Below are 23,960 nucleotides of genomic sequence, written 5' to 3'. Positions count from 1 at the left end.
TATGGATAGTGAAAAAAACAAAATGCTAAAAATTTTCACAAATTACTAAAGCCCAAGGATAGGCTATCGTGACACTGTGAAATCCCTATAAGTAGCCCCCAAAGGGGAGCTTACATTCACTCTTCACAGACCTCACTGAGTGCTCATGAGGTAGACTGGGGACAAGGCAGGAGAGAACCCTAATGTTCAGGCCTGGGAAAAGGGAGCAGCTTCTACTTTGGGAAAGCCATCAGGCCCAGATACTTCTCCTCTATGGAACAAGATGTAAAGCTGAGACAGAAAACCTTTCCTGGGGATAGAACAGAAAAGGGGAGAGGCAGGAAACTCCTATGAGAGAAATCAGTGGAGGAGGGAAGGATCCTTTAGAAAGCCTTGTTCTTGATATAGCCTACCTATGATGGAGGCTGAACCAGATCAACAGAGAATGCCTCCACTTTCCCACCGTTGGACCTGCAGGCACCAAGAAACAAGTTTCAAACGTGTGGGGATGGGCCAAGGACATGAAGAGACATTTTGTTGAAATATAGGCTCTAAATAAAAGTCTAAAACTGAGTGGAACAAGAACACTGCAAAAGAAAGCATCCAGCAACCCAGCTCCTACCCTAAGTAAAGGTAATGTGAGATGAATTTTAATTCGGTGAGTAACCATAACAAAAACAAAACCAAAACAGCACATCTCCTAACTAGGTTTGACTCAACTCCACACACTGAAGGCTTAGCAGAAGAAGAGCCATGCTCATTCCCAGGCAAAAATTTATTTCAGTCTCTGTGCTACTACACACGATATGTGGCGTTTAACCAAATATTACAAGACAAAGAAGGAAACAAGAATAATAACACACTATCATGAAAGAAAGCAATCAACAGAGTCTGACTCAGATATGATCCAGATGTTGGAACTGTCAGATGCAGTTTAAAATAAGTATGATTAATATATTAAAGGCTCAAGTAGAAAAGGTGGACAGCATGTACCAATAGGTGGGGAATATCAACATACCGTGTTTCCCCGAAAGTAAGACTTAGCCGGACCATCGGCTCTAATGTGTCTTTTAGAGGAAAAATTAATATAAGACCCAGATTTATATTACATTGCATTATGTTACATTATATTATATTATATTATATTATGTATTACCCAGTCTTATATTAAAATAAAACTACTATTATTTAAAGACTACTATTATTTAAGACTACTATTAATTAAACAACACACTTATATTAAAATAAGACTGGGTCTTATATCAATTTTTGCTCCAAAAGACGCATTAGAGCTGATGGTTTGGCTGGGTCTTATTTTCGGGGAAACACAGTAGAGAGAGAATCAAACAGAAATGCTAGTAATTAAAAACACAGTACCAGACATGAAAAATGCTTTTAATGGGTTCTCCAGTAGACTCAACAAAATTAAGGAAAGAATCAGTAAATATGAAGATAAATCATTAGAAATTTATCTAAACTGAGTCATAAAAATTAAAAATCGCGGGGGAGAAAAAACTAACAACAAAAGTCTCAGAGTATCTGAGAGCTGTGGGGTAATTGCAAATGATTTAATAGATGAAAGTAGAATCCCAGAAGGAAAAGAGAGAGGTGGGGGTGAGGAGTGGGCATATGACCGAAAAAAAATGTATGAAGCACTATGTCCAACTGTTTTCCAAAAAAACGAAAAAAGATATCAAACAGCTTCAAGAATATCAGAGAACACTAGGTAATATTAATACCCCTACCCTCCAAAAAGAAAAATTATAGCAGATTTCTCATCAGAAGTTACGCAAGCCAGAGCAATGAAATGGCATTTTTAAAGTGCTGAAAAAATTCCACAGAGCAAAAGTATCTTTTAAAAATAAAGAAGAAATAAACAAACAAATCCTGAAAGAATTCATTACCAGCTTACCTGCACTACAACTTGGATCTATACAAAGAATGGAGAGCACTGGAAATAAAACAATTGAAGGTAAATGTAAAATAAATTGTATTCTTCTTAAATTTGTTCTAGAAATAATTGACTGTCCAAATAAAAAATAGTAACCATGTACTATAAATTTATAGCCTGTAAAAATAAAATGTATGACAATACCGTAGCACAAGGGATGGGAGGAAGAAATTGCGATAATACTGCTGTAACATTCTTACACTACATATGAAGTGGTATAATAATATTTGAAGGTACACTGACTAAAGGTATATATTGTAAATCCTAGGGCAATTTGCTCAAAAAGGTAAAAAGAAGTATAAACAATAAGACAGTGGTACAGATAAAATGGAATCATAAAAATAATCCAAAAAAGTCAGAAAAGGAAGAAAGAACAGGTGGAAAAAATAGAGAACTGGCAAGATGATAGATTTTAATACAACCATATTAATAATTAAATGAAATTAATAAAAAATAAATGGTCCAAATGTAAACACACATATTGAAAGAAAGATTATCATATTGGTAAGCTGCAAGACTCAATTATGTGCTGTCTAGAAGAAAGTCACTTTAAATATAAAGGCATGGAAAGATTAAAATTAAAAGAATGGGAAAAGATGTACAATGAAAAGACCAAAAAAAAAAAAAAAAGCTGGAATATTAACATTCAATGAAGTAGACTTCAGAACAAGGTATATAACCTTTGATAAAGAAGGACATTGCCTAATGATAAGTAGGTCAATTCACCAAGAAGACATAACATGCATATAATATAAAGTTTGTGTATACAGTTAAAAACAGCACTTCTAAATGTGAGGCAAAGACTGATAACACTGAAGGGAGAAATAGACAAGTCCATAATTACAGAGATTTCAACACTCATCTTAGTAACTGGTAGAACAAATAGACACAGAAAATTAGTAAGAACATAGAAGACCTGAATAATATTATAAAACAATTTGGCCCTATTAACATTTATGGAAAATTCCATTCAATAATAGCTGATTATTCTTTTCAAGTGCACATAGGATGTTCACCAGGATAAGACCATATTCAGAATCAGGAATGTTTCCTACTTATAACGGAATCAAATTAGAAATCAATAAAAAAAAACTATTTGGAAAATCCCCAAATATTTAGAAATTAAACAACACACTTCTAAATAGCTCATGGATCAAAGGAAGTCACAAAGGAAAATAGAAAACATTTTGAGTTGATTGAAAAAATTTTAAAAATAAAATAAAATAATTCAGGTTGCAGCTAAAGCAGAGATTACAGAAAAATATATAACATTAAATGCTTACAGTAGAAAAGAAAAATCAGGGGTTAGAGAAATATCTATACTATTAAATGCTTATAGTAGAAAAGAAAAAAGGCTTCAAATCAATTACTTAAGTTTTTACCTTAAGGTAGCAAAAAATAAAATAAGTCCAAAGTAAGCAGAAGAAAGAAATAATATGAAAGTGAAAATCAATGAAATTCATGGTTGTGCTAGAAGTTCTAGCCAACTCAGTAAGGAAAGAAAAAGAAATAAAAGCCATATGTGTTAGAAAGAAAGAAGTAAAAATGTTTGTATTCACAGATAAAAGATTTTTTTAATTTAGAAAACTGTTTATTAGAAAATAGATGAAGGGAGCTATATGTTAATGTCATAAAAGACAAAGACTGTTGGAAATATTCTAGGTTAAAGAATACTAAAGAGACATGACAAGTAAATTCAGTACCTGTTTTCTAGATTAAATCCTGAGGAAAAATGCTACAAAGGACATGAATAGATCAACTGACAAAATTAAAATATGGATGGAAGATTAGACTATTATATAACTATAAAATTTGAAGGTGATAACTACTGTTATGTAACAGAATTCTCTTAATCTTTGGAAATCATGAAGTATTTAGGAGTAAAGGGCCATGATATACACAACTTACCCTCTAATGGTTCAGGAAAAAAAGTATGTGCAGAGCGAGGTAGAGAGAGAAGAGTTTAAGCAAGATGATGAAGGAAGTTAGGGTAAAATGTCATAGGCAAATCGAGGTGTTTCCTGTATTGTTGTTTTTGTAACTGTAAATTTGAAAGTTTTTTAAAGTTTTAAAGAAGATTCTTCAAAAATGGCAAAAGAAGAAGGCCATCATACTTGAAACTGGAAATTACTTTTCTCACAGTAAGCAATAGTGGTGGATGAGGTAATGTCTGCTTCTAGAACAGAGAGAAGTTTTGCTTACTGCTTGCTATAAAACATTGGTTTCCCCAAACTCAATGTTCCTCTCCTGTAATGCAGCCCACTCTGCGTAGCCATCCATCTGGGCCCTCTGCGCTGCCCTCATGTGAATTGACACAAACATACTGATGACTATGCTTCTTTCTGTGCTGTGAGTAATGTCCTTTTTCTCTGACTCAGGAGTCTCCTGTCTTCTGCCATCACCCATAAAGTAACAGGCTAACTTTTTAGATTGAAAGGGTAAAATCAAATCCCAGACCTGGTAGTCTAGTCCTCTGAACATGTCCTATTTGTTGCTATTTTTGTTCTTTTTCTTACACTGAATTCTTTGCTAGAATAACTTTCCCATTTCACCTGCCCAAACCTTACACATTTTTTCAGTGTACACCTTCAATTCTAATTCTGACTTAGTAATGTCTCCCTCCCCAGATTCTTAGAAAATTTTTATTTTTTCCACTACTAATTGGTCACCTCTCTCTATTCCTCTTTTTGTTTATTTCTTTCTCTTTTTCATCTGTATCCTTTTTCCTCTTCCCTATTCTTTCCTTCCCTGTCTCTCATATTTAAATGTAATCAGATTGAACATGACAAACTTCTGATTAGACTGTCTGTGAGAGCAGACACTTTATTATACACACCTTTGTTTCCATCTAGTCAAGTATAGGATTCATTTATGTATTTCTGATTGACTGACTGATATTATGATCACGTGAAGTATTCACAAGCATGTTTTTTAAACTCATCACAATGATAGCTTTGTTTTAGATTACTGTGTTATTTACATAGATCAAAAGTACTAAGTAGGATCATAAAATTTTCAGGGTTGAATGAGTCTTAGAAATCATTCAGGGAAAACCCTTTTATTTTCCTAGAGAGACTAGGTCTTGGTTAATGAAATCCATTACCACTAAGCAAGGGCTTATATTGCAATTCTTATTGCTTTTCTCACTATGGTTATAAGTAGCTATAATTTTGTCATACTGCTTTAAATTAATTTTTTTATATTTCATGTACTGGTGTTATTTATTGGAGGTGACAATTATAAAATTATCATTTGGATTACCATAAATAATTACTGTAAACATGTTTATTTAATGGAAAACTATTGGGTCCTATTTGGCTTTTGTTTACAATAGTGTATGAAAGGGTGACACTCAAAATATCTAATTTTAAGAGGATTACTTCTCTCCTCATTAGAATCTGATCTAATAAATTACTGTTAAAGTCTTTCTCTTAGCCACTTAGGCTGTATACCATAGTGATTGATATCGTTGGATTCTAGACCAAGAATTCCTGTTTTAATCTTAGCCCTGCCATGTGCTGGCAGCCTTGGTTATGTTACTTAACCTCTATGTGCTCTGATTTCTTATTTGTAGTAATGGAAATAATTATAGTACCTATCTCATGGGTTTCTGGGAGATGAAATAAAGTGATACTTAAAAATACTTAAAAATTGATACTTAAAAGAGTACCTGGCACATAGTGATTGATACATATTTTAATTAATACTATTGTTTACTAAAAAATGGCTCATAGGACATGATCATTTCCATTTAACTTGTCAGCCTAAATGAGAGGATAGTTTATACAGGTCATCAGCTTCAGAGAGGTTTATTTCATTTCTCTTTATTTTTTGAAGTATTTTTGTTTTTCCCTTAGAGCCTATTCTCTCAAAGAAATTCTTGTATCACCATACAGTTTTCTTCTACACATAATTCTTAGTGTGTTTTGTATGTGTTACATGTTTTATGTGTGTGCATTCCTTTTTAAAAAATAATTTGATGTAATAAGTCCATTTTAGTGGCTTCTAAATGATCAGTTCCATGAGTCTGTGCTTTGCAAATGAGGATTTGTAAATATTTCAGATGTGCACTTACAGAAGCTATGGCATATAACCTGATGCCTTGGTTATACATTTCCACTTTACCCTCTTTTAACCAAAATTCGTTCACCATCTTTTTCTAGATTATGGTTGATTAAAAGTAGTAGACCATGTAAATACAAGCATGACCATACGTTGCTTTTAAGAATAAATGATGGCCCAGTAACGTGGTCTAAGTGAAATGTTCTCTTTTTTAATTATGTAGTCCTCCTCGCCATCCTCATCACAGCCTCATTCTAGCCACTGCAGAACGAAGGCCTCATCATTGTGTCACCATGCATCCCTGCCCTGGGTCAAACGTAACCATGTAGACCCTGCAAAGGCTACCAGTCCATCTCTCCGTGTTCGTCGCTGGCGACCCTTCTTACGCCTACCATCTTTGGGTCTCCATTCTGTTGTAAGTGTAGTCAATCTTCCATCTCTTCTTCCAGTGACAAGGACAGTCCTTTTTATTCCCTTAAACTTCTTCCGTCTTCAAAGTGCTTTCCTCTTGGTTCACTCAACCATTAGCTTTTTCTCCCCCAATAAGATTGCAAACATACCTCTATGCTTTGCAGTCTAGCTTGACTTTCACCAGTGTCTTGGTGAACATCCATCTTTCCACTCCATATCCTGCCAACGTAAGGGTGCCTGCTTTTTGATGAGTACTGATCAGCATTCATGATAATGTTTAAGTTCCTTTCAGTTGTTAAAGTGAATATGTATTCTCTTACCTTCATCTTTCCAATTTCATTTAGTTGACTCAGGTCAACAAATGCTGTGTACCTTCTGTGTTCTTTGCCATCTCTTTATTTATTTATTTATTTTTTTCATGTTTCTGAACATGACTTTAGTCTCTTGTCATGCTCTGGGGTGCTTTACTTACTCTATCCTTAATCTAATCCTCCATGGTGTAGGGTGTTTCATCTAAGCTATTTTATTCCTTGAGGTGGCTCAGGTACTTGGTTTAATCTTGATCCAATCTTCCCTGCCTATTCAGTTTCTAACCGTCTTTCCAAGTAGGAGGTGAAGATTTTCTCCTTTGAATTGATGTAGGCTTCCCACTAATTTTATGATTTCTCCTTCTTTGGTTGATAATATTAGCAAACTATTAAAAATACATTTGTTCTTGTAATCTTGCTAATTATCATAAATGTTGAAGTTGATGATAGAATTCTATTAATTCTCAGAATTGAAATAAACTGCAGGATTCGGCACCTACTGATCTATCTCTCTGATGTTTTAAACTGTTAGTGGTAATGACTGGTTTGGTAGAGCCTACCTAGAAATGCTATATCTGAAAGTTTTGGTGTATGCCATACGTTTATAAGAAATTTAACACTTTATAAATCATCATGACTTTCGAAGCCAGAGGAAGTCTGATTACACATACATTTAATGCTTTAAAAAAAAGAAGTTGGTGTCAAACATGCTTTCCTCCCCCATATTTACTCCTCTAGGGCTGTACTCAAGTTATGAAGTGGTGTCTTGACACTTTCTTAAACATCTGCTTTTACCAAATATCAGTATGGTCATCCAAACAGCCTTTCATTTGTGCTGAGTATCAACAAACTGATGTCTCTCTATTTCATTATCCTCATTGGGTCACAATGTGCATTTGTCATTTTTATTCATTTTTCATTTGATATTTGTTGCTTCCCTGCCGTGCCATATACTACTTGGCAAAGTAGGAGATATAAGGTGCGTTAGATGATCACAGTAAAACCCTAATTTTGTAAATTCTGACTTGGGCACAATTTATTATAAATATGAATAAATTCCTTTGTACTTAAAATTATTCTAAATGTAAATGAACATGTTATAAAAATTGTTTTTTCCTGTTTTGTGTGTTTTTATATATTGTTGATCTTTTCTCCATATTAATTCCATTGCTTTATAGCTTCATAAATATTTTCATAGTCTAGTGGTTAACCACATGGATTCTAGAATGACACTGCCTGGATTTGAAACCAAATTACATCACTTTCTAGCTGTGTGACCTGCAGCATGTTACTTAACACTTCTGTGCCTCAGATTTCTTGAGAGTAAAATGAATATATATTACCGTGTACGGCCTATATGATGATTAATTGGTGAATACTTGTAACGTACTTAGAATAGTGCCTGGTATATATTAAGTGCCATACAATTATAATTTAAATTTAAAGTATATTTTTTTATAATTTGACATTTCTATTTAGTATTTAATCAATTTTTATGTGATTAATTTGTTATATTTTTAGTTCTTTGAGCTAAGTATTCTAAATTATGGAACTTTGTGAAAAATAATATATGTAAGTGCAGGTAAAAATGATCCAATCTATAGCTTCTTGTTTTTGCCTTTTTATTTATTGGTCACTTTTTTAAACAGAAAACTTATTGGAATTTGCTTTTTATTTATTCTTGTTTTGGGGTGGAATAATTTTTAAGCAATTGGATAATTGCAGATATTAGACTTTCGTGCTAATTAAAGTTTACCAAAGGAAAAGGCCCATAACAGGTACTGATGTTTTGTGGGAGTCTTGGAACTTTTGAGCTTTGCTTGCCTTTTATAATAATTTGAAGGCCTTTCATGTCCTCTTCAGAGTGTTGTATTCTTTAATATGCACTTTTGGATAAAAGGTAAAATGACTCACAACTTTGAGTCACTAGATGTAGTGATTTCTCACATTTGTGATAGTTTTAATATTGTAATAATACATAATATTTAGATAGCACTTAACAGTTTACGATGTACTTTCATTCATTTTATTCAAACCACAAAACAGGTAAGAAACCCAATGCTCAGAGGGATTGGGTGCATATTCAGATCTCTGAGTCCAGTCATATTACTTTAGCACGGTTGTATTTACTGACAAATACGACATATAGAAGCTATAAGATATATTATTCTTAAGAGATGGTGGTAAAGTAATTTTTGAAATCACAATAGCCAAAAGACTTAAAATACTTGATATCTTATTGGTGAATTATGTCTTAAAATAAGTAAAATGAGATTCTTTCCTAGTTGGATAAATAATTCTTTCTAGTATTTTTTTAAATAGAATTGGATTTAGTTTGTAGAATTGCCTAGGTTTAGACTTGAAAAACTGGATTCTCTGATGCTTATTGGTAAAATTGGGGCATTGGATTGAGTGATCACTAATATATTTGATTCTCAGACCAGGAAAGTAAGGGACTCATTATCACCATTTGTAAGTATTTGAAGAAATACCATACTTGAGAGCGATTAGACTTTTTCTAAGATGATGGAAAACACTGGGAAATATTGTTGTAGCCTCAGTATGAGGGATGCCTTGAACAACACTGCCCAAAGATGGAATGCCTGCCTCAGAACCTAGAGGCAGTTAGTTCCCTGTTGTTGGGGACTAACTACCACAAGATGGGCCTGTGATAGAGAGGAGTCTAGTATTGGAGCAACAGTAAAACCAGTTAACGTGGATTCCTACCAACTGTGGAATTCTTTAGTTCTAAGTTGAAGTTAGGAAGCCCTAGTTTGCCACATCAATTTTTGTTGTGGTTCTCTCATTCATAAACTTGAGGGAAATAATTTCTGAAGAATAATGCGATGAGTCACTCTATCTGTAAATGTTTTAGAACCATATTATAAATCCAAGAAATAATGTTTATTCTGTACCTTTTAATTTCTGCATCTGAAAAACTTCATATTGCAAAGACGACAATTATATAAAAAAATCGTATAATTACTGGAGGGTGAGAAACGTATACATTTTAGAGTTAAGATACTAATGTGTTATTTACAGGATGTTAAGTAATATGAGAAATAATTCGATTTATGCCTCTGTAAAACTTCTACCTCTAAAATTTGTACTTGAATTTATATAAAGTGATGGTATTTCATTTCAAACCATTTAGATTTGATGTATAGCCAACACATACTAGTGTTAACGGTAGTCAGTGCATATTATAGACACTAGCAGTTAATTATGTATTTACTTTGCATATGTTACTTGAATGTCTAACAAATATAGTAGATATTGCTCACGCAAATTGAATTTGGTAAGCCAAAAAAACAACAAAAAAGAAAGAAAGAAAGAAAGAAAGAGAGAGAGAGAGAGAGAGAGAGAGAGAGAGAGAGAGAGAGAGAGAGAGAAAGAAAGAAAGAAAGAAAGAAAGAAAGAAAGAAAGAAAGAAAGAAAGAAAGAAAGAAAGAAAGAAAAAGAAAGAAAGAAAGAAAGACCAAACCACCTAGGTATACTTTTAATTTCAAATAGTTCACTAAGCAAGCAAGAGAAAAAATCATAGGCTACAGTTAATTGTACTTTAATTTGCTCTTATCCTTTAATCTTCTGGAATATTGTCCTGCACCTATTCATTTTTAAACTTTATGAATCTAGGATGAATGAAGATACTTTTAAAAATTCTAACACTATTTACATTGCATTGTTCGAAAAATGAGATTATCAAGGTCAAGCCATTAAGGGGAGAACTTTCTTGGTGTCTTAAAATTAACTTGAAAAGAGTTTTTTTTTTTTTTTTCTGTCTATGCTATTAAATTTTAAAAAAACTTTTGTATCAAATTTCAAAAATTAGAGAAATCACTTCATGCATTCATTTCAACTCAGCAAGTATGCATTGTGCATCTGCTATATACCAGGCATTGTGCTAAGCATTGGGGCTTTGAAGGTGAACAATCTTTAGCTTTTTAGGTTGTTGAGATTAAGAAAGATATGCTTTTAGTCAGACATTTTTCTTTTTGATGGGTAAGCATGTTATAAATGTAAACATATTCATTCTTTGTCTACAATATCAAAGGTTAAGCCTTCAATTATTTTGGATAACTACTCTCTCCTGTCATTTGATATTACCGTGTTTCCCCGAAAATAAGACCGGGTCTTATATTAAGGTTTGCTCCAAAAGACGCATTAGGGCTTATTTCAGGGGGTGTCATCCTGAAAAATCATGCTAGGACTTATTTTCTGGTTAGGTCTTATTTTCGGGGAAACAGTATCTGTATGTGTTTACATGTACTTGATTGATTAGTTTGACTATTAACATATGTAATACATGTTTTTCCCTCCTAGGCACCAAGTATAGATGAAAAAGTAGATCTTCATTTTATTGCATTAGTTCACGTAGATGGGCATCTCTATGAATTAGGTAAGAACTTTTAAAATTTATTCTGGGGAAAGAAATGGGAAAGTCTGTATTTATGATAAACAGAACCAACCATTGATATTTATTGTGCTTATTTAAATTAATCAATTGTCGTATGACATTGAGTGGACATAATGAAAGCTCTCCATTTAAGACATTTTAGTAGAGAAAATAAATTTTTTTTGGTGTTCAAGCAACTTACAATTCAAGAATGTTTGCATCCCACCTTTGCATTTTAGCAAAGCAGGAAAGCAAAAATCATGATAGGAAACTCCTGTAAGTCACTTCAGTCTTTACTAAATTATTGAGTTGGTTATCATCAACATCTGGATAAACCATCTTGATCCTGAAACTAGTTTTAAAACAGTGCAATTTCCATGACTAGTTTTTGTATTCAGTAATGGGTATCATTCGTTTTCAGGCTTTTATATTACATCTGTTTGTTTAAAGGACTTTACAGAAGTCTGTACTTTTGGGCAACAAGTTCCTAGGGCATATGTCAAAGTACCCATGATTAATTACTTAGTAATTTGGCCTACACCTGCACTTACTTTGTTAAAAATTTAATTATAGGTAGACTATTTCATGGACTATCTTGAAGAGATCCTCCTAATTTTAATTGCCTCATTCAGAGAGGAACTTCGTATGATTCTTTCAAAACTGGTATATAGTACTTGTGAGTCCTTTTTGTCCTCCATGTGACCTTCTTGGGTTAAAAAAAAAAAAGGCCAAATAATGAAACAAAAATGAAGTCCTTTTCAATATTAACATACCACTTTCATTTGCCTTACCTTATGTAAAGGCAGAAGAGTTCTGAAAGGACTGACATTGTGACTATAAATGTGGTCCATAAAATTTAAATAGATTTTATGTTTGGAATATGGCAGCAGAATCATACACTTTATTAAAAAGAAATGGCTTTATTAAAGGGCACAAGGAAAGGAAAGAGCATAATATTTATAGAAATGTGCACCCCTGAATGCTGTCTACTATTGTAGAGAGATTTGAGTAGGAATCAAACTGAAATGAAAAGAAATCATTGTTATAGGAGTACATAACAGACCTGCAGAGCACTTTGGAAGATACATGCTTTGTTAATTCCATCTATAAAATCTACATAGAGATAAAATACAATAGTGTATGGGGATTTCAAGTGTCTGATTGCTGGAAGCTTCATTTCTACTCTGAATTTTTAATAATAAAGAATAACTAGTAGAAGTGGAAATAAAGAGAATGCTTAGACTTACAAGCATATTCTGTTGACTTCAAGAAAGTAGATGTAGGAAAGGCCAGAGAAACAATAAACATGATCCATAACCAGAGACTATAAAAGTAATAGTGACATTCAGGATGAGAGATTTAGTAATAGAACAAACAACATCAAAAATGTGTTTTTCTTAAAACTCTGATCATTTCAGTGGGAAGCAAAGAGTTGTGTGAAAAACTCGATTTGACTGGTTAGCTAGCAGTAGAAGGAAAGACATTTCAAGGGTAAGCGTCATGTAAGCTTCAAAGAATGGTCCTCTTTTATAGCATGCCAAAATCAACACAAAAGGATTTTTAAATTGGTTTGAAGTAAGAACATCAGAAAAGAAAGGCAGAACTACTGAAATCTTACTTGGTTTAGATAGTCTTTAGCAAGAATGAGCAATATGGCTAATGGAGAATTAGAGCCTTTTGGGGCTTACATTCTTTAAATGAGTGTCAAGAGTTTCAGAGTTCTAAAGAATAGCCATAGTATTTGAAATGTCAGAGAACAGGGAAAAGTAAAAGACAAATGAAGATGGGCAGTTGCAAGGGAAATTGGCTGTGGATGTGGATTCCTAATACATTTAGAAGGAATGTTGAGCAAGAGGAGTGTTGTGTTAGTGAATAGAAAATAGTGATTAAGAGAACCGCATATGGTTTTAAGAAAAAAATCATTTCTAAGTAACCGTTTGTTTGGTTAATTTTTGCTCATATTTGTCTTTAAAAGTATCTGTTAGGCCAAGTCCATCACTATATATATATATATATATATATATATATATATATATATATATATATATATATATATTCAAAAGATTGTTGTTATGTCTTTCAAAGCAAAAGTTATGTTTTATATAATTGCAAGCAAAGTAAATTCTATATTTGGCCTAGTAGGGGACATGTAGTAACTGCTGAAATCATATTTGTTTATTGGTTAAATGATTATATTATGCATGTAACATGGTAAGTAATATTCATGTTGCTCCATTGTCCAATATAAAGACTTAGTTTTCTAAAGAAAAAATTTTATTATGTTTAGAAGCCATGGAATTATATAAGGGATAGTGTTTTATGGGTTAAACTTGAACTGCCACTTAGAAGACATCTGAAATTATAGATTTGGATATAATATATAGATTATCAATTAACTTTGGGTTAGCATGAGTTTATATAATTCTGGACTTTTTCAGTTTTTCATAGTAGTTAAAAAGTACTAGTTTATTCAAGATGATTATGATTATGGTAAATTATTTTTGGTGGTCAGTAAAGTAATCCAGTATTATTTGATTATTGCTTTATAATACTGCCTTCGGGGAACACAGTTACCAGGAGTAATATATAAACCTTGTGATGGCTTCCTTTCATTGGTGTAAACATGTCAATCTTACTTAGAAGCCTTCTGATTTAGATTTTAAAGTGAAGAAATAATTTTTTCATATTTCTGAGGGTAAAAACGGGACCGTGACTTTTTAAAAAACTGACTTATTAATTTTGTATATTCTTTTTAGGAAATTAAAGCCAGTATGTATTTCTAATAAATTCTGTTTACGAACATAATTTAGGCTTTTAAACATGGTAGCAAGGTTCTAATAGCTTTTAATGTTAAAAAACATTATAGGTAGCACATTTAAAATAGTTGGTTTCTTGATATATTATTTTAAATACATTTTAACTCATGCCTCACTGTGAGAAGGGGAAAGTGGAAGCTGAAAATACATTATTTTGTACAAAGAGCTAAACAGTCAACTGTTGGTCTATTTTTTACAGATGGACGGAAACCATTTCCAATTAACCATGGTGAAACTAGTGATGAAACGTTATTAGAGGTAACAGTAAAACTTGTTGGCCCACTTTAAGTGTTACTAATGTGCTTGTTATCTTTAAAACATCTCTGAAGGTCACTTGTATAACATTTTATCTGTGTTAGGATGCTTCCTTTTCCTTGCTCTCTTGAGAAAACCCAAAAAGAAAAATTTGAACTAGTGTTAAAAACCTACAGCAAAGACGTTTTCAGAGCTTTGTGTGAACAAGTGTCAAATGTGAAAAAGACAACAATAGTACTGAAAGAATTGCTCATCATGTTCCATGTTTCACTGAATCCGAGGTACCATCATTTGTGTCTTGATCCTGATTTTAGAGATTTTTAAATTTATGAACAAATTGTGTGGCTTAGAATCAATGAAATAAGTAAGTGTGAGGTTAAAAGTTTCTTAAGAAAGAGCACTGTATTTAAACTGTTGTTACTTATACTAAGCAGATTAGACCACAAACTGTGCATTCTTCTGGTGTGCCTTAATTTATTTTTCATTTGGAAACAGAAGTCTGCATGTAGTATTAGTATGAATTAGGAAAATGTGGAACATGTACTTATCATTTGTAAGTAAAACACTTGTTTATAAACTGAGAAATTATGCATTTTATTTTTCCTATAGGATGCCATAGAAGTTTGCAAGAAGTTTATGGAACGTGACCCTGATGAATTAAGATTCAATGCAATTGCTCTTTCTGCAGCATAGCTTGTCAGTAATGGAAACACCAAATACTGTATTACTTACAACATAAATTAAATTTTTGCTGTCATACACTAACTCAAAAATTTTGATATTTTCATTAACTTGACTGATTAAACTTTATGTGAATTAAACTTTGACTTAACCTGTGTTTTATATTATTTTTGCCTCAAAGCTCCTGTTATTTTCTTCCCTTTTCTTCCCAAGGATTTACCTTGTTTAATGACTAGCAATAGCTTTCTTATTCTTTTAAATTTTATAAGATGATTTGTCTTGGATAACACAGACACAATTTCCATCTGCCTAGTATGAATATATGTTCCGTATTTTGCCATGTATAGTGAGCACTTTTTTGCACAAATTTGTGAGAGAAAAATAAGGATGCTCATTATACATGAGTAGTACTAATTCTGTATCTATATAAATGTTTTAAATTATTTTATTTATGCTTATGAGTTAAAAGTATAACTCTAGAAACCAATAGTGATATCCATATGCAAAATAATATACTGGAATATGGTAATTGGTTTTATTGAATTTAAGACGAACTTGCAATGGCCAAGAATTCTTTTCTATGATGTGTAAATATCGTAAATTTGTTACCGGTACATAAAATTTCTTGTAATACCTTGTATCTGTTCTTGTGTTTTGTAATTATTAACATAAAATTTCTTGTACCATAATATGTTAGAAAATAAATACTAAAATTCCTTTATAATACAAAAAACAAGTACCTAAATGTAAACAAATAAAAATGTGAATTAAAAAATTGAAAGATTTTTTTTTCCCCCTGTAAGTTTGGGCCAAAAACATGGGTGCGCATTATACATGGAAGCACATTATACACAGCAAAATACGGTATATCATATATGTTTATTTATTTAGCAAATATTTGTTGAGCATCCACTTGTAATGAGATGGACACTGTTCTAAGTGCTGGAGTTACAGTAGTGAACACTATCAAGTTCTATAGTCGTGGAGCTTATGTTCTTGTGAGAAGAGACAAACACATGAATAGGATACATACCAATGACAGACGCTATGCAGAAAATTAAAGTCAGATTTGTGTTAGAGAGTGACTGAGTGTGTACTTAAGATTTTGTGGTCAGGGAAGGTTTCTATGAGGAGGTAATTTTGAATTTTAGCTCTGAATAGCAAAAAGTAGCCAGTAATAGAAAGTTGGTAGGGAAGAATAGAGGGAATAATTAACTCAGCGTCCCTACAGTGGGAAAATCTCAATGTGTTGTAGGACCAGAAAGAAGGTTCATATGACCAGAGCATAGAAAGTAGTGGAGAAAGTAGCAAGAGGTGAGGTCAGAGAAGGAGGGGCTTAGGAGGGGATACAGGAATACAAGGTAAGGCATTTGGATTTATTACAGGTGTGATGATAAACCGTTGCAGGGTTTTAAGCAAGAGAGTGACCTGATTTGATTTATAATTTTAGAAGATCACTCTGACTACTCTGTGGGTAATATATTGGGGAGAGGACTAAGAAGAGAGGGGAGAGGAGTAAGAAGAGGTAGAGAGACTTGTGAGGAGCCCCGTGGGTTTGCTCAGTGAGAGATGGTGATGGCTAGGTCTTAAAAGTACAGTAGATCCCCCTTATCTGGTATTTTACTTTCTGCGGCTTCAGTTATCCACAGTCAAATGCAATCTGAAAATATTAAATAGAAAATTCCAGAAATAATTCATAAGTTTTAAATTGTGTGCTATTCTAAGTAGCGTGAAAATCTCCCACTGCCCCACTCCGTCCTGCCTGGGACGTGATCCACCCCTTTATCCCATGCGTCCACCCTATATTTACTTGGCCTGTTAGTCACTTGGTAGCCAGCTCAGTTGTCAGATTGATAGTTGTGGTTATGCAGTGCTCATGTTCAAAGCACAAGAGCAGTGATGCTGGCAATTTGGATATACCAGAGAAGCCATAAAGTACGTCCTGTAAGTGAAAAAATATGCATGTATAGGGGAAAAAACAGTATATATAGGGTTTGGTGCTATCCACAGTTTCGGGCATCCACTGGAGTCTTGGAACATATGCCCATGGATAAACAGATAGTATTATAGTAATTTAGGTGGAGGTATGTGAGTGAAGTTTGAAGAAGGAAGGGCTTCAGCTGAGTCTTGATACGTAGAAGGCAGTGGAAAGGTGGAAGGGTATTTATAAAACTCAGTCAAACAGGGTTGTTATGATGGGAATATCGTGTATCTTTTTGTGAGAGTTTGGTTACACAGGTGTATACATTTATCAAAATTCATTGAATTTTTCATTTAAAGTCTACTTCGGTGTATATACATTTTACCTCCACTCCCATCCTCCCCAAAAAATGCAGAGCTGGGTTGGGTTGGAAAGAGTATAGCCCTTAGGAGAGAAACGAGATTGGTCCAGAATGAAGTTCTTATAAAATTGAGTGTAAATGTTTATACAGGATTCACTGAGTTAATGTAGATTCCTGAGGCAGACCTACTAAATCAGAACCTGCATTTTCAATAAGACCCCTGGGTAATTCATATGCATATTAAATTTGGGAAGCACTGGATTAGAAGAAACACTATAATAAGGAAAGTCATTTAGGAAGGTATTTAAATTGAACATGTTTCTATGGTGAAAAGGGCTTAAATGAAGTGATGTCAACAGGGATGAAGAAATAACCTGAAACAATTCTATAAGCATCGTAGCTAATGTTTTTGTGATGCCAATTAACAAAACCTAGTGTTTTTTTATTATTTTGTTACAGTGTGTGCATTTTGTACTCACATCTATTATATATGTATATATTTTAAATTACAGTTGACATACAATATTATATTAGTTTCAGGTGTACAACACTGTGATTAGACATTTATATAACTTATAAAGTGATCACCCTGATAAATCCAGTACCCATCTGATGCCATGCATAGTTATTACTACAGACTATATTCTCCGTGCTATACTCTACATCCTATGACTATTTTGTAACTTGCAATGTGTACTTAATCCTCCCTCCCCCCAAATCGCAACCGTCAAAATGTTGTCTGTATCTATGACCTTGTTTCTGTTTTGATTGTTCATTTTTCCTGTTCTCTAGAGTCCACGTATAAGGGAAATCATATGACATTTGTCTTTCTCTGTCTCACTCAGCACAATACCCTCTAGATCCATCCGCGTTGTTGCAGATGGCAGGATGTCATTCTTTTTTATGACTGAGTAATACTCCCTTGTAAATATGTACCTTCTTTTTATCCATTCATCCATTGACGGAGACTCAGGCTGCCTCCATATTTTGGCCATTGTAAGCAATGCTGTAATGAACATGTGGATACACAGGTCCCCTTGAAGTAGCATTTTGGGTTTCTTCTGATAAATACCCTGAAGTGGGATTACTGATTCCTTCTTTGACTTTTGTTATAGCCTTTGATTTAAAGTCTATTTTGTCTGGTACAGGTATTGCTATACCAACTTTTTGTTCTCATTTCCATTTTCATGAAATATTTTTTTCCATCCCTTTACTTTCAGACTGTGTGTGCCTTTTGATTTGAAGTGAGTCTCTTGTAGGCAGCATATGTAAAGGTTTTGTTTTCTTATCCACTCAGCCACCCTATGTTTTTTGGAACATTTAATCCATTTACATTTGAAGTAATTTTTGATAGATAACGTGGTTATTGCCATTTTATTGTTTATATTTTTTTATCTTTTTTTGTTTCTTCTTTTTAAAGAAGTTCCTTTAACATTCCTTGTAATACTGGTTTGGTAGTGATGAAATCTGTTAGCTTTTTCTTGTCTGGGAAGCTCTTTATCTATTGTTCGATTCTAAATGATAGGTTTGCTGGGTAGAGTAATCTTGGTTGTAGGTCCATGCTTTTCATCACTTTGAATATTTGCTGCCAGTCCCTTCTGACTTGCAAAGTTTCTGTTGAGTAATCAGCTGACAATCTTACAGAGGCTCCCTTGTAGGTAATTCTCTTGCTGCTTTTAAGATTCTGCCTTTAACCTTTGACATTTTAATTATAATGTGTCTTGGTGTGGGCCTCTTTGGGTTCATCTTGTTTGGGACTCTGCACTTCCTGGGCTTATATGTCTATTTTCTTCACCAGGTTAAGAAAGTTTCAGTCATTATTTCTTCAAATAGGTTTTCAATTCCTTGCTCTGTCTTTTCTCCTTCTGGTACCCCTATGATTTGAATGTTGGTACTCTTGATGTTGTCCCAGAGGCCCTTAAACTATCCTCATCTTTAAAATTATTTTTTTCCTTTTTGCTGTTCTGATTTGGTGTTTTCTGCTACCCCTTCTTCCAAAGTGCTGATTTGCTCTTCTGCTTTATCTAATCTACTGTTGATTCCCTCTGACATGTTCTTCATTTCAGCTATTACATTCTTCATTTCTGACTGGTTATCTTTTATGTTTTCTGTCTCCATTTTTATGTTTTCTATCTCTTTGTTGAAGTTTTCTCTGAGATCATTGAGCATCCTTATAACCAGTGTTTGAAACTCTGTGTTTGACAGATTGTCTGTCTCCATTTTATTTAGTTCTTTTTCTGGAGCTTTGTTCTGTTCTTTCATTTAGGACATGTTTTTTGTCTCCCCAATTTGGCTACCTTCCTGTGTTTGCTTCTATGTTTTTGGTAGAAATGCTGCATCTCCCAGTCTTGGTAGAGTGGCCTTATGTAGTAGGTATCCTCTGGGGCCCAGTGGCACAGTCTCCCTGGTCACCTGAGCAAGCTGCTCCAGGTGTGTCTCTTATGTGGGTTCTGTGTGCCTTCCTATTGTAGTTGAGCCTTGGTTGCTGTCTGTGTATCAGTTGGAGGGATTGACCCTCAGGCTGATTGACTGTGAGGACTGGCTATAATTACAATGGAGGAACTATTATGCAAGGGCTGACCCTGCAGAGCAAGATTTGCTTTAGCAGGGCTTTGGTGCCTGCCCAGTCTGCCTTTTGGGTGTGTCTTTGTGGAAGTGGTTGAGTGGTGCTCTGGCGTGGTCTGAATCTGGCCTCTGGGTGTGTTGGTTCTAGGGCCTCTTGGGAAGGGCTCTGTTGCAGGCCAAGGTCAGCTGTGCCTGTTCCCTGCAACAAAGTGCTCTGCAGATGATTGTCTCTTCTGCTGTCCATGGAGGTGCCTGGGAGAAGCTAAGTTGCAAACTGAGGCTGGCTGCTGATAGTGCTGGGTTTGGGGCTGCTTAGCAAGAGGTACTGGGCATGATGAGGCCAAATGCTACTTGTTTGGCGTTTGTGGACCTTTGAGAGATTTTAGGAAAGTCCACAGCATGAGCCAAGACAAGCCATTTGTATGGGAAAGCCATTGGATGCGGCTTGGGTGGGCCTGCAAATAGGGTGGGACAGGGTCTCAGGGAATCACTAGGGTGGAATGAACAGTATTAGCAAGGTTGATGGAGACTTAGACATGGCGGCCGCTTGAGGCATCACACTGGGAGTGGGGAGCTCTTCTATATTATCTTAAGTAATTTAAATATTTCTAAGCAGTTTTGTACCTTGCTAGATTTCTCTTACTATATAATTTCTTAATAGGTTCTTAATGGCATCTCACTAAGAATTTACATAGTTTCTCAAAGTTTAATATGAAGAATCCTAACCTGGCTGACTGTTAATGGGCAAGAAGGATTTGAAGTTAAGCACTTTTTTAAAACATTGAATGAAAGTTAACTTTTAAAAATGCAGATATATTGGGTGAGGGCAATTACAGAACTCAGAGCTTTTACAAAATTGTTGTATGCATTATGAATATAATTTCTAAAAATTTTATGGAACAACATGTAGAATTAGCATTCTTTTGCACACACTTTAGGTGATATTTCCTTGTGGAATATAAAACTTGAAAATTTTCTTCCTTCTTAGGTTATGTCTAGAATTTTACTCCTTGAGCTTTATTTCCTATAATACTTTGTTTAGTCACTTTCATAAAACTTAGCACTTGTAGAAGAGATTAATGATTAATTTTGTATGGAAGCTTATAGAAAGACACGAAGGGTGATCAAGTTGTGTGTCATTATTGATATTTCCGTTAATGTCCATAATATATTTGAGGTGAATGGAACTAAAATGAAAACTGAAACTTGAGATGTTTTTGCATGGTGGACTTTTGGAAGTTGACTGAACATCAACTTCACTTTCACCAGATGTAATAGTTTGCTTTAAATTATTGAAACAAAGGAGCATTTATGAACTCCATAATATTTAACCTCTAATATTTTCTGTGTTCATTTGTCACTAAAACATGTTATGTGTATTCTATGGTGAATCAAACTTTAATGTGTCTTAAGTGAAAACCATCTTAATTCTGTATAAAAATTGTTTAAACAAAGAAATCTGATTTGTGTATAGGGTTTGTTAAGTAAGCTTTATAATTGAGCTGTGTATAATATACAACCTGCTTATTTCATTTAATGAGAGCAATATAATTTAAGAGAGATTTTCAGCTATTAATGTTTGCTAATAATATAGCTTTCAAAACAAGCATCTATAAATGTAAGATTCTGTATTGGTGCTTGTAAGAAAAGTGCAAAATGGCGTATTTTCATCACTTTTTAAACTTTTCATAGAAATTTATTTCCTTTAGGGAAAGCATACACACACACACACACACACACACATATATACACACACGTATATGTACATTTGTATATATTTGCATGTGTGTGTAAAATATGCTTTACCTGGGAACTAACATATGTGTATGTATATATACATACACAGAGGGTGCCAAAAAAATGTATACACATTTTAAGAAAGGAAAAAAACTGCATTAAAATTGTAATACAATGAATAATGCTAGCATTCATTTGATTAACACCATCTTTTGAGCAAACGTCATACTACACATTAATATTGTAATTCAGTTAAACTTTGAAAAGTAACACATAGATAACATCTCTTAAAATGTGTACATTTTTTTGGCATCCCTGGTATATGTACATATGTACATGTATATATTTGTACACACACATGCTCACACACTTTCATACTTTGAAAAGGCAAGTAACTTTCATCTAAATTTTCTGTATAGTATTTAAATCCTTGACTGAAGTTAAAGTAAATCTACTTTGAAAAGTGTGTAATTGTAAATGGTTTTTAGAGCTAATTTAGATGGCTTTATACACACATATATAAAATTTAATAGTTAATGTTTTTAGCTTGTAAGATTCTGTGGTAAGATACTAAAATGAAGTTCCTTGTGCTCTCAAAAAAATTACTGCCAAAATCAAGTATAGAATACACTGAGTTTTCAGATGGCAGAAATTAAGTTTTATTTCTTTTCCTTCTTTTGATTTCAAAAATTTGACCTTTTAAGTGCATAAACTATTGTGATGTAGAAGATTCAGTGTCATGGGGGCGATACATTTTTTTGGTGTCGATGTCAGTTGATCACACCACTCCACCATACCTTAGTTTCTTGTACTTGTTCTGCTTTTGAATAAAAGTTATTCTAAATCTTTCTCTTGACTTCTTTGTTTAGGACAGTGAACCTGTCTGTTGCTTACATCTACTTGATAGGTGAGAGTCCCCAGTATGATATTTCCACAATCCACTCTTAGATATTATATGGGAAGTTATGTAAATAATAAAGGCTATATATCATGAGCATTACCTTATTGTCTAATTGATAAGGTGGTTGGGAATCCTTCGTTGAGAGGCATTTAATTTACTTTGCCTATATTGAAAGCTACTTTGCAAAATGGATTCTTTAAAATAATTTTAAAAGCTTAAAATTATATAATAAAGGTTTTTAAATATATAAGACAGACACGAGTATAAATTGAATTATTTAAAATAAAAATCCATGTGGTCACAAATCCCAAATGATATGAATGATACATTTTAGTTGATTCAAAACTGTGCCCTTTATCAACATGTAAACATAGTTGGTATTTAATAAGTTATGTCTAATACTGCATCCTTTAAGAGCTAAAGGGTCAGATCTCTGTGTCCTGCACAAGTTATGTGAAAACAAGATGAAAACAAATTGCTTGAGGGTTTATTTGTATCATAAACATGAAAGACTGTAAGCACATGCAAAGGTCGTAAATTAGACTAGTCTTAAAAAATGTTGTAAAACCTGTCTGCTGAGAAGTTGCATTGGCTACTGAGCCTCTCCTACATGTGGTAGAAGATGACAAAAGATTGCGTTTGAATTTTCCTTTAGGGCTAAGCAGTAGGAAGTTATTTTTCTTTATTCTGCCCTGAATACTAAGTATTTGAAGCCAGGAATTCCTCCCATCCTCTACCACCACTATAGGTCAGTGTACACATTTGGTAATAGTATACCCAGTTAGTGGGAATGTAACATTTTTCATATATTTTACCATTGAGACCAAAGCATAATATTTCCTGGTCTGGGCATAATTTAAAAGATACATTCTTTTGATAAATTGATTTGTTTTATAAACAAAATGCAAATGCCTAAAATATTTCTTTAATGTGATAAAATGGTTGCTCTTATAGCCATTTTCTGGTATGGCTTAATAACCAGGTACATATGAAGTATTCAAGATAAGATCACAATTGTACTGATTTTAAGAACTTCAGAAAATATGGCTTATGGACAAAATAAACACAGAAAGAATGTTTACAGCCAACTGTTCACCTGTTTTACCTTGCTCTTTTCCATTTACAGAAGACAAAGAGTATGTACCTTAATTGCTACAAGTATTCCAGTGAAGGCTTCTAGTTTTTCAGGGGTAGGAGCCATCAATTGTTTCCTAATTGTGCATGGAATGCCTGGAGAAAGTCATGTTTTTAGCTAAATTAATAAAGCAAAGGAGAGAGAAATGTTTAGGCCAATTCATATCTCTCTGATATTAATTCTATAGTTGATAGCGATGTAGTATTAGGAATTTGTTGAGCAACCAACCTGGTTTTGAAATGGAGTTCAGTTGTTCTCAAACTTTTTGGTTTCAGGAGCCCCTTAACATTCTTAAAAATTGAGGAACCCAGAGAACTTTTATAGGGGTTATATTTCTTGATCTGTAGGTAGTAGAGATTAAAACAAAATTTTAAAATATTTGACTTATTTAATATACCAATAATGACCTATCAGAAAGAGAAATTGAGAAAATCTCATTAACAACTGCATCTATCTATCTATCCATCTACCTATCATATAT

General features: G+C 33.5%; 1 protein-coding gene across 3 annotated transcripts in view; it reads left to right on the top strand.

Annotated features, from left to right (window-relative positions):
* Positions 1-22,299, top strand: part of UCHL3 (ubiquitin C-terminal hydrolase L3) — a 53,312-nt gene extending 31,013 nt beyond the window's left edge. For 2 of the 3 annotated variants that reach the window (XM_019738157.3, XM_088792927.1), the window contains 3 exons: positions 11,035-11,110; positions 14,123-14,181; positions 14,788-22,299. In XM_019738157.3, the coding sequence (XP_019593716.1) occupies positions 11,035-11,110; positions 14,123-14,181; positions 14,788-14,871 (219 nt within the window). In that variant the 3' untranslated portion in view covers positions 14,872-22,299. Of the gene's footprint in view, positions 1-6,215; positions 6,408-11,034; positions 11,111-14,122; positions 14,182-14,787 lie in introns of all 3 variants that reach the window. The other variant, XM_088792928.1, reaches the window with a different exon arrangement.
* Positions 22,300-23,960: the final 1,661 nt, after the last annotated feature.

The sequence above is a fragment of the Rhinolophus sinicus genome, chromosome 16, assembly GCF_057876585.1.
Source record: "Rhinolophus sinicus isolate RSI-liver-muscle chromosome 16, RSI-T2T, whole genome shotgun sequence".
In the NCBI taxonomy this organism is placed as follows: domain Eukaryota; kingdom Metazoa; phylum Chordata; class Mammalia; order Chiroptera; family Rhinolophidae; genus Rhinolophus; species Rhinolophus sinicus.
The sequence above is the reverse complement of the archived record's forward strand: the minus strand, read 5'-3'. Positions and strand labels throughout refer to the sequence as shown.